The sequence below is a fragment of the Macaca mulatta genome, chromosome 7, assembly GCF_049350105.2.
Source record: "Macaca mulatta isolate MMU2019108-1 chromosome 7, T2T-MMU8v2.0, whole genome shotgun sequence".
NCBI lineage: Eukaryota > Metazoa > Chordata > Mammalia > Primates > Cercopithecidae > Macaca > Macaca mulatta.
The window spans coordinates 142,894,369-142,905,625 of record NC_133412.1 but is presented as its reverse complement, the minus strand read 5'-3'; the positions used below and the strand labels follow the sequence as shown (position 1 = coordinate 142,905,625).

The following is an 11,257-nucleotide window of genomic DNA, read 5'->3' as shown; positions in this document are numbered from 1 at the left end:
TACTGTTGCCATAGTTTCCCCAGATAAATAGAATGCTTCCCTTATTTTAACTTGGGCCTCACTGCCTTCTTCCTGAAACCCTTGGTGTTTTGGGAGCCATCACCACAGTTCCTTCTCTCTTCCCGTCTGCTCCAAGACATCTGCTCTTTCCAGGAATATAATCCAAGCAGCCTTGATTCTGTGAGCTCATTTCAAATGCCCTCCTTGCCACACTGAAGCCGTGGTGGCTTTCTGTCCGGTTTGAACCTCCCTTTGCTGTCATCCCTCCCTTGCCCAAGCACCCGCACCCCACCATACTGAAGATTTGGTGGCCAAGACTTTTTTTTTTTTTTGAGACAAGAGTCTTGCTCTGTTGCCCAGGCTGGAGTGCAGTGGTGTGATCTTGACTCACTGCAAGCTCTGCCTCGCCAGGTTCACACCATTCTCCTGCCTCGGCCTCCTGAGTAGCTGGGACTATGGGTACCCGCCACCACACCCGACTAATTTTTTTTTTTGTTTTGTATTTTAAGTAGAGACAGGGTTTCACTGTGTTAGCCAGCATGGTCTCAATCTGTTGACCTCATGATCTGCCTGAATCGGCCTCCCAGAGTGCTGGGATTACAGGCATGAGCTACCGTGCCCGGCCAAGACTTCTTTTTTACATTTATTTATTTTTTGAGACAGTCTCGCTCCGTCACCCAGGCTGGTGTGTAATGGTGCAATCTCAGCTGGCTGCAACCTCCGTCTTCCGGGTTCAAGCGATTCTCCGGCCTCAGCCTCCCAAGTAGATGGGATTACAAGCATGCACCACTGCACCCAGCTAATTTTTGTATTTTTAGTAGAGATGTACTTTTGCTATGTTGGCCAGGCTGGTCTCAAACTCCTAGCCTCAAGTGATCCAACCACCTTGGCCTCACAAAGTGCTCTCCATCCCGGCTCCTCCACCTCTTGCCAGGCACCCTCCCTACAGAGCTAGTGCCTCATCCTTCCATGACCTCCGGCCCACATATCCTCTTTCAATCTAAGGTTTCTGCAAAAGCTTTCAGGAAGGATTACATTTCCCATAATTGCCTTCATAAGAACTTTTTTTTAATTATTTAGAAATGCAGTTATATACATAGAACAATTAAAATTAAATTAAACTTTGTACAAATATTAAAATACTATCTTCACACCCACTGCAATGTACAGGATACCAAAAAATATATATATATATAAAATAAAATAAAGCAAACCCAAACTGATTGAGTGACATCCTGCACAGAGCCGATTATGAATGTGTTGTTTTAAACCATTACATGAGTACCATTCTGCAAAGGATTCCATAGTGGTGCGATAACCTGAAGAAGCCAGGGCAGGGTGTGGGGACTGCCACACAACCCACGTACATCTCTCCTCCTTGCTTGGCAATTGAGTGCTTTGCCCCTGCATCCCCTTCTGCTACCTCTGCTGCTTGGCAGAGGGGCTCAACTTTGGGGTTTTCATTCACAATTCTACTAGGGTTTCAATGGGAAATTAAGAGCCATTTCCCAGCAAAGCTGGGCCTGCCACCTTTTCCTCTCTAGGGAACCAGCAACTATATCATTCAGACCAAACATATGCCAAGCAAAATATTCTCCAAGTCCCACCTTGGGGCACCAATAATGACTGTCCCTATTCCAAGAGCCTAGAGACCCAGCAGGCCTAAAAGAAGCTCCCAGCCTCACTCGCTGTCCTTGGCATTAAGCTGTGAAGCCTGCATGCTGCTTCCCTGCTAGGCCTTTTTTTTTTCTTTGGGGGTGAGGAGTAAGGATGCAGAAATGTTTGCAGCATATTTCATTCTCTATACAAGGATGTTCCTCAGAAATGGAGGCGACAATGTTATGTGGGAACCAAGTGGTTTGAGTGCTCAGCTGGGACTGGGAGGGAAAGGGCTAAGAGCTATCTATTCCCGTGCCACCACCCATGAAGCAGGAAGAGTATACCTTTGTCTGAATTGCCATCTGGCTTCTCCACTGAACTTTAAAGCTGGCGGGAGGAGGAGGAGGGCAAGATGAATGGGAAAGAAAATATTAGCTTAAGATCTGTTTGCAAATGGAGTGCTTGTATTTATAGAATGTACATTGAAATGCCTTATAAAACCAAACTCATAAAGTGGCCAGGATTCAGTCCATTTCACAGTTCATACCCAGTGAAACGGGAACACAGCACATATAATACAGAAATGGCAAAAGATAGAGCCCACCTGCTAAACGAAGGCATGGAAGGGACGGATATTTTAAGTGATTTTCACCATATTCTGGCCCTTGAAAGTCATTAGAATGTGACTGCAAGTCACCAGGATATTAAACCGTCAGCTCAAGTGTGCAAAACAAAACAAAACAAAACAAACAAAAACAAACCCAAAAACTCTTTTAAATGTCCTTTGGTGCTGGCCATTCTCCCGCATCAGCCTTCTGCTGGAATGCCCTAGAGGTGAGCCTGGGAAAGCAGGGCTGTGGCCGGTTTCTACCACCTGTTTCCACCTGCTCCGGGCTCCTTAGGCAGCCTCTCTTCTAACAGCCTGCCACCTGCTGCTGCCCTTGTCTCTCAGCCAGGCCCTACCTCAAGGCAGCTGTGGAGTCCCTAATCCCTCAGTAAGGGACAAAGCCCAGAAGCCCTAGAAATAGCAGCACATGGCTGATGGTTAAGAAGAAATTGCTTTGGAAGAAAGAGAAATAACTAGGGGAAGAAGCTGTCACAGACTTCAGCAGCGAGGGGAGAATGAGCTCCTGTACTCACAGGCCCAGGAGCCTCTGGGAAGTGGGCCTCATCAAAGCCAGTGACAAGAAGGAGGGGAGGAGCCAAGGCTCCCATTGTTCTGATTTCCTTTCCTACCAGGTGGGCAAGCCTGGGCTTGCCCTCCTCAGTGTTGTTAAGTGGAGGGCAGGGCGGAAAGAGGTTTCAGGAGAAGGAAGGCTTTTCATTTCACCAGGGATCAAGCTGGTCATCTATGCAGCTGAATAAACCCCAAACAAAAAGTGCAATCTCTTAGTGGGGAAAAACCCCAGAGTAACAAGATAGAAAAAGGCAAGATCTTCCATTTTAAAACCATTCTAGAATAGAATTCAGGTTTTGAAACAGTGAAAAACAAAAGCTGAAGGCTCAGTAGTGAGTCTTCGGACTACCACCCCTCCCCCATTTGTCCCTGCTTTCTTTTTTGGAGGAAGACAAGGGCACTGCTGTGGGTGTGGTAAGGGGACTGGGGCCATTAGGGACACCTCTCCAGGTGGGCCAATGCTAGTCTCATCTGCCTTCTGGTTCTAGCACCTTCTCCAACCAGCTCCCTACCTACCTATGCTTTCCTGGACTCAGCACAGCAGATGAGGGCTCCTGGGGGAGGGGAAGTGTGGGAGTGGCCAACAGGCACAGCAGGCACTGCCCTTACCCTGAGAGGAAGGAAGGAAGACTACAAGTGGCAGCAAGAGGCCAGGGAATGACTGGGTGGTAAAGTGCGTGTGTAAGCGCGGAGGCAAGAGGCAAGAGGGTAACAGGCTGGGAGAAGACCACTCCCCCTTATCTTCTAGGCCACCCACGCCTGGAGCCAACCCTGTTAGGTAAGGTACTGAAAAATATACTGGGATTTTTATTATTTTTACCACCCCCAAGCAGAGAGGCTCAGGGGAGGAGCAGACATGCAGCACAGGGTCCGCTTCGAAGTTTCCCAGCCACAGTGCTTCAGAAAATTTCAGAAAAAAGCGAAACAAACATTCCTTACTGCTGCGTCTATCTTCTGAAGATGATAGCAGCTGGCAGAGTTCGTCCACCCCAGCCTAGTTAGCATTCAACACATGGCTATGGGAGAGTGCCCCTCATCAGCGGGCTCCTCCCCCAGGGCCCTGTACTCCAGGCTACTCCACACCCCTCTGCCCACCTCAGGCCAGTAAGGTCAGGGTGCACATGGACTGTTTCTCAGCCCTTCCCCCAGGGGGCCAGGGAAGACAAGGAATCGTTTGTCAGCCGTGACATGCGAGTGGTGGCAGGGAAGGGCAGGAGTAGGAAAAGCAGCAGCACAGCAAGCAGCAGGCCACTTCCTGGGCACAGTTACTAAGGCACGTGACCATGGTGAGGAGGATCCTCAGGACTGGGCTAGAGCTGCCTGCAGCCACCCGGGGACTCAGTCTGCGCCCCTCGGCCTCCCCTCCGTCACCACAAACCCAGAAAGGGGCAACCTGGCTAGATTGCCAGTGACCAGATGGGCACTCCATGGCATCTCAGCAACTCTCCTTCCTGCCCCAGGCCCCTGTGGGTAGCAAGAAAGCCAGAGCTATCTGGGATAAAACCCAGGAGGCAGCATGCAACTTCCCCTTATACTCCAGGGAAACAGAAAAAAGACAAGGCCAGGAAGGCCGACGCTGGAAGTAGGAAGTGAGAACTTGCATATTAGGAAGACAATCATTATCAGCCATTTTCCTTCTCTCCCTTGGGATCTTCTGGATGCTTCTTGGAAACACTCAACAAGGCCAGGAGCTTGCGCCTTTGGGCCAGATGGCTGGGTCCTGGGCCAGCTTGGGCATGATTTTCCAAATCTTCCATCCTCGGCCAAGGAAATGTGCCACCAGGGTCAACCCAGGGCAAGCCCAGGGACTACACTCTCACCCCAGTTAGAGCCACTTCTGCCACTCCTGACTCAAGAGCTCTCACACCTGGATCTGCTCCTGCAAAGGGCAGCAGGGGCAGCCCTCAAAGGAAACAGGATAGACCCAGGCCTGGCCCCCTATGTGGCAGGGGGCAGCAGTGCAGCCACTAAGGCTTGTGGACAGCAACAAGCCTGCATGACAGGGAAACTGGACAGGGTGGGGGAAAGGCACAAGTAAACACAGCAGCACTCAGGCCCACAGGAGCTGGTGGGGGCTGCTGCCAAAGAGCTGGCTGGAGGGGACCCAGAGGCTTAGGAAAAGGGAGGGTTCGATCCAGCACATTCAAATATGTCTCCAACAGACGGGAAGGCTGGGCCAGGCAAAGAGCCAATTCCTCTAGCTGTCCAACAGGCAGATGGTGAGAATCTTCCTTGAGTTTCCAGCAAGGTGGGCCTATAGGGCCCTCAGAGATACACAGGTACACAGGTGGCAGCTCAGGTATCCAGGTAAGGTGGCTGGAGAGTACAGGGTGCTCAATCCCACAGGGAGAGGGAGGAAGGGCTGAGAGAACCTCGCAGAGAGGAAAGGCTAGCCGCTGCCCTCATGCTTCTTTCAACAGTGGAATATCTGCAGGAAGACCAGAAGAAAAGCACAGTGGTTACCTCGTGTGGGTCTCCAGAGCACTCTCGACCCCACTGCAAATTAGGGGCTATCCCACATAGCCCGTAATTTAAAGAAAGTAAATGTCCCACTCATACACTTCTAGGTAGGCAAAAACTCCCTACTTCCTTTTTATGACTTTCTAGCTTATCTTTCTCACTGCCTATGTGAAACAAAACTGAATGTTCAGCCTGGTATTCAAACCACCCTCCTCTCTGCTCTCTGCCTTAGCTCTGCTGGTCTAGTCCCTTCCCTTTCTCTCCTAATTCCACCCTATGAGGCTACAAAGCCCTGTGAAGTCCCACTGCCTCCTAAAGCAATCTGCCAGTCGTGTGACTTTGGATAAATCATTTCCCCTCTTTTGGTTTCAGCTTCTTCATATGCTGTGGGCCTCAAGCTCCCAACTTCCTAGGATATTATCAGTCCCAAACAGCTCAGGCATGGCCTGCAAGGAACTCACTGACTTCTGGGTCTTGTTTTCTGAACCCCTCATTTTGACATAGATGCTACAATTCCTGGTTCTATTATCTCTTGAGTATAGGCCCCACCATCTTCCCAAATGGCTGATACTCCATGCAGGAAGATAGCACATTTCATATTTTCTCTGTATCACCCCTGAAACCTAATCCAGCGTTAGGCACAAGATGGCCTCTCAAAATGTTTGTTAAATACAAAAAACAAAGCTAGGTAGCATGGAAGAGGAGGAAGAGGAGGGCCCCACCTTGGCTCCTTGGGAGGGTAAGGGCTATGATATACACTTAGACACATCTCACAATATATGTGGCTGACTGTGGGGTTACTGGCTTCCAGATTCAAACCTGGGTCAACTATTTTAATGGCCAACCAAGAAAAAGGAAGGCAAGCTGTTGATAACCAGGAAGCTCCATAAACATGATCTGCCTTCAATAATTTCCAACTTCTTTGCTTTCAGATATTCTAAACCTTAGACATTTACTATGCCCAGGATACCCAGGAAGCATAAAGTTTCCTCTAAGGCTCTTTTAGGGAAGCTTTCTGAGTGTACAAGTCTTCACTGTAGAAAGGGGCATCTAGGGTTAGTCTCATCCTGAACCACACTGGGATTTACCTTAAAGATAGCTTTCAAAGTGACAGACTCAAGCCCAAGGTAAACTGGGCTCTGGCAAAGGCAGAAACATCAGGAGGCAATAATTTCATTCTATGATTGTTTGCCACAAGGGTGCTAGAGCCAGCTGGAAGGCAGCATCTGGCTTCAAATCCCAGCTCAGCCATTTACCAAGTGGGCCAAGTGACTTACCTTCTTTGAGCCACAGTTTCCTCAGCTGTAAAATGGGGATGTCAATAAACACCTATGTCTTAGGATCATTGTGATGTTTAACTGAGATAGTGCAAGCAAACGAACTAGCATAGTACCCGGAACACTCCTGTTCAGAAAGCAGCAGCTGTCTGCTTTGGATAGGCTCTCATTTTTCCATAAAATAACCTATGCCTCCTTGTCACTCCCGACCTTTCAGGAACATAACATTTATAACAAGAGGACAGACCCCATCCGCAACTCCAACAAGCTGTCTATCTTTTGATTTAGCAAGGCTCTGTGACCATGAATGGCCTTAGAGACTCCAAATGATCAGAATTCACGGGCAACAGTGAAAAGTCTCACTAGAGAGAGCCCAAAGCCCTACTCAGTACTCTGAGGGTGAAATTCTATTTTGTAGGCAAATATCCCAGGTACTATCTTTTTTTGCTAAAAATACACCAATTATTAGAGAGGCTCACAGTCCTTCCTCACTCCCAGCAAGGACCCTAAGCAGCTAATAATTCATGTTCAGCTCAGACCACTCACCATCTGTGTACTCCTCTGACGTGAGGGATAAAAGGCTTTGTATGTCACTGTTCTCTGAATCTGCAGCTTCTTTGTGTGCCAGTTGGCGGTTCCCTGAGCCGGCCACCCAGGAAGAGGTGGTTGCCTGATGCACCATCACAGTCTCTGAGCCCCGAGAGCCCCAGACTTCACATAGTCCAGACTGGCCTGGGGCCTCATCCTCTCCACCTGCAGAGGAGCAGGCCCCCTGGTCCGGCGGCTGTTGCTCCCTTGACACACTCCTCCCACTGGGCCCAGACCCTTCTGACAGCACAATCTGTACTCTGGGGTCAGCGGGTGGCACACAGTGACCAGAACTGCCATATACAGCCTCCTCATATGATGGTAGTGCAACCTGGACTCCATCCACCATGATGGAGACCTGGTCCCCAGATACTCCCTGGTCACGCCTGGAGTGGAGGAGGAAAAGACAAAGGATGAATTAGAATAAACACACAGATAAACAAGTACAATAATAATAACAATAGCAGCAGCCACCAGTTTCGAGCACTTACTATGTAACAGGCAAAGCACTAAGAATTTTAAACATCTTATCATGCTGGATTCTCACCTCAGCCCTTTCAGGTAGGGATTCGCCAATAATGCAAATGAGGCTCAGAGAAGTTAATTAACTTGCCCACGATCACACAGCTGGTAAAGGATGGAGCCAGGATTTGAATCCAGTTCCATCAGCCTCCAAAAACTGTGTTCTTAACCTCTGGGTACACAGGCACCTGGCCCTTTTGCCCTGTGGAAAAACTAGGAGCCTAGAGACCCAGAAATAAAAGCATTCATTGAGCATGGCTAAGATAAGAAAGTGAGAGAATGACGGTGGCATATATCTGTGAATATACTAAAAACCACTTCACTGTACACATTAAATAGGTATATTGTATGGTATGTGGAATATATCTCAATAAAGCCGTTAAAAAAATAGGGAAGCACTATGGCCTTAAAGTGGGATACTGGACTAGAAATCACAATAATTTTGTTCTGACTCAGCCATACTGCTTGATTTTTTTTTAACTTTGTAAACTTTTTAAAAAATTAGAACACAAATACAGAAAAGAGAACACAAGAAAAATCTATGTACAGCTAGCTGATTTACTCCAAAAGTAACACTGGTATAAAACTCCTACATAGGTCAAGAAAAAGGACACTGCCCAGACCCTAGACCCTTTACACCTGTCCCAAAATCACTCCCATTGCCTCACCACAAAAAGTAACCACTATCCAGACTTTCATGAAAATCATTTCTTTGCTTTTTATTTTAACAGTTCTACTACCTAAACATGAATCCTTCAACACTATGGTTTAGTTTTGCATATTTTTTTACATAAAAAAAATTGTTTTGCTTTTGAGAAAGGGTCTTACTGTTGCCTAGGCTGGAGTGCAGTGGCGTGATCACAACCCACTACAGTCTTAATATCCTGGGCTCAGGTGATCCTCCCACCTCAGCCTCCCAAGTAGCTGGGACTAAGGCATGCACCACCATGCCTGGCCAATTTTTTGTAGAGATGGAGTTTCTCCATGTTGCCCAGGCTGGTCTTGAACTCCTGGGCTCAGGCAATCCTCCCACCTCCTCCTCCCAAAGGATTACAGGCATGAGCCATGGCACCCAGACAGTTTTGCATATTTTTAATCTTTACTTGAATGGGATAACGAAGTAAATTTGTGAGAGTATATATCTGTTTCTGGCTTCTTTTATTCAACATCATACGTGTCATGCAGATACCTTTTTTGGGGATCACTTTTGTTATACACATAAATATGCCTTTTTCTCCCTGAACCTTAAAAGTAAGGTGAAGACGTTACTTAACATATACTTCCTAAAAGTATCCTTTCTGATATAACTACATTATCAGATCCCAGAAATTCAACCTTGGTGTAATACAATAATACACATTTTCCTAACTATCCAAAAATATTTCTACTTCAGCTGCAGTCTTCTTTGTTTTCATCCAGGACCCAATTAAGTATCTCTTTCATCTCATTTAATCTGTTAAACAGTCCACCAGTTTTTCTTTCATTACATTGACTTTTTTGTTTTTAAGAGTCCAGGCCAGCTGTCTCAAAGAATGTCCCACAATCTGGACTTGTCTAATAGTTTCCTCAGGACTGGATTCAGGCCAATCCTAGGTGATGCTGTGTCCTTTCAGCTCATCACTTCAAGAAATACAGATGCTCTGCTGCCGGACCATATCATTGTTGCTAGATTGCTGTTAGTAGTTCTCAATTTCCTCACCTGCTCTTGGAAGTAAAATCTGTGCTACCTACACTCTGAGAGGAGAGAAGTGGCAGAGAGTTTTGGAAGGAAGGGAAAATTTGATGGGAGCACTTTAGGAAGCTGAGGTGGGCAGACTGCTTGAGACCAGGATTCAAGACCAGCCTGGCAACATGATGAAACCTGTATCTACAAAAAATACAAAAAAATTAGCTGGGTATGGTGGCACATGCCTGTGGTCACGGCTACTAGGGAGGCTGAGGTGGGAGGGCCACCTGAGCCCAGGGAAGTTGAGGCTGCAGTAGGCCGTGATCACGCCACTGCACTCCAGCCTGGGCAACATTAGTGAGACCCTGTCTCAGAAAAAGACAAAAAAGAAAGCAGTGTATACATGGGTATGCGCTTGATTTTTATTACTCAAAATAGTATTTGGCTTAAAAAGTAATATATGTACACAGCACAAAATTTAAATGGGGTCTACAATGAAAACCAAATCTTCCCTCAAATCAAGCAAAACTAGCCAGTTACTTTTAACAAACTTACAAGTTAACTATAGTGGGGGGGAAAACTCCCTAATTTAGATGAGATGCAGAACTGATCAGTTTGACTTTAGGTGGAAATAGCTGATTATTTCAAGTAAACAATCCCCTTCAAATTCTCTTCATCCTATTAATTAATAGCCTTTAAAAATAACTGCTAGCCTCTTCCCAAAAACAAAGCAAAAGAAAGAAAATCACACATAGTACACAGAGATTAAATCCAGCCTGGTCCTTGTCTGTAAATCCAAACTTGGAACATTTTACTGACTGCAGTTTAGTTTGGCCTTTTATGTTTGTGAGTTATAACAGTGACTGATGAAGGACTATGAAGATACATAAAAAATGTTACTCCTCAAGAGGGAATGAGGAACTGCCAGGAAGGGCCAAGCAACTGCAGAAGCCACAATGGCCTGGAAGAAAAGTCCATCATTGGGAATCCACGCAGGGCCAGCACCATCAGCCCCACCCTTCATGCTCCCGCCCCTAGACAACTTGTGGCTAAAGCACTAGACTGGAAAAGGAAACTGATAAAGGCAGGCAAGAAAATCCACTTCCTCTGTTTCTCCTCAGTGTCGTGCAGTGCTTCTCAATCCTAGCCGCACAGAAAAACTGAGAAGTTTTTTATAAAAAGTGAATGCCAGGGTTCCATTCCAAACCAAATAAATCAGAATGGGAATGGAGGCCCAAGTGTTGATACTTGTTTTTAAACTCCCCCAGGTGCCTCTATATTGCAGCCAGGACTGGGAACCAAGAGTACAGGATAGTGGCTCACAAACTTAAGTGTGCATCAAAATCACCTGGACAGCTTGTTAAACAATATCACTGGGCCTCACCCCTAGAACTTCTCATTTGGTTGATCCTAACAAGCTCCATGATCCTGATGCTGCTGGAACCACGCTTTGAGAACCACTGGTGTAGGCAAAATGACATGGCTTTGGAATTGAACAGATTTCAGTTTTTATGGGACAGAGTCTTACTCTGTCTCCCAGGCTGGAGCGCAGTGGTGCGATCTCGGCTCACTGCAAACTCTGCCTCATGGGTTCAAGTGATTCTCCTGCCTCAGCCTCCTGAGTAGCTGGGACTACAGGTGCGTGCCACCACACCCAGCTAATTGTTTTGTATTTTTAGTACAGACAAGATTTCGCCATGGTGGTCAAGCTGGTCTCGAACTCCTGACCTCAGGTGATCCGCCCACCCTGGCCTCCCCTAAGTGCTGGGATTACAGGCGTGAGCCACTGCGCCCAGCTTCAGTTCTGAGCTCTGCTGTCATCTAGAGGTATAACCCTGAGTGAATAACTTAACCTCTCTGAGCCTCAATTTCCTCATCTGCAATGTTCCTATGAGGATTAAGATAATGTATGCAAAGCAATAAGCACAACGCTAGGCACATCTAGGAGTTTAACACATGGCAGGGTCC

The 11,257-nt window shown here is 47.0% G+C and overlaps 1 protein-coding gene and 1 long non-coding RNA gene across 5 annotated transcripts in view; both read right to left on the bottom strand.

Moving 5' to 3' along the window:
* Nucleotides 1-1,040: 1,040 nt before the first annotated feature.
* The window catches only part of SUSD6 (sushi domain containing 6), a 105,402-nt gene continuing 95,185 nt past the window's right edge, over nucleotides 1,041-11,257 (bottom strand). For 3 of the 4 annotated variants that reach the window (XM_077938422.1, XM_015143938.3, XM_077938423.1), the window contains exons 5-6: nucleotides 7,060-7,487; nucleotides 2,044-5,204 (exon numbers count right to left, since the gene is read on the bottom strand). In XM_077938422.1, the coding sequence (XP_077794548.1) occupies nucleotides 5,179-5,204; nucleotides 7,060-7,487 (454 nt within the window). In that variant the 3' untranslated portion in view covers nucleotides 2,044-5,178. 4 annotated transcript variants of the gene reach the window in all.
* Nucleotides 9,076-10,851, bottom strand: LOC144330335 (uncharacterized). The gene is made up of 2 exons (XR_013396401.1): nucleotides 10,066-10,851; nucleotides 9,076-9,633 (listed from the first exon to the last, which is right to left on the bottom strand). It is a non-coding gene; the product is annotated as an uncharacterized LOC144330335 (long non-coding RNA).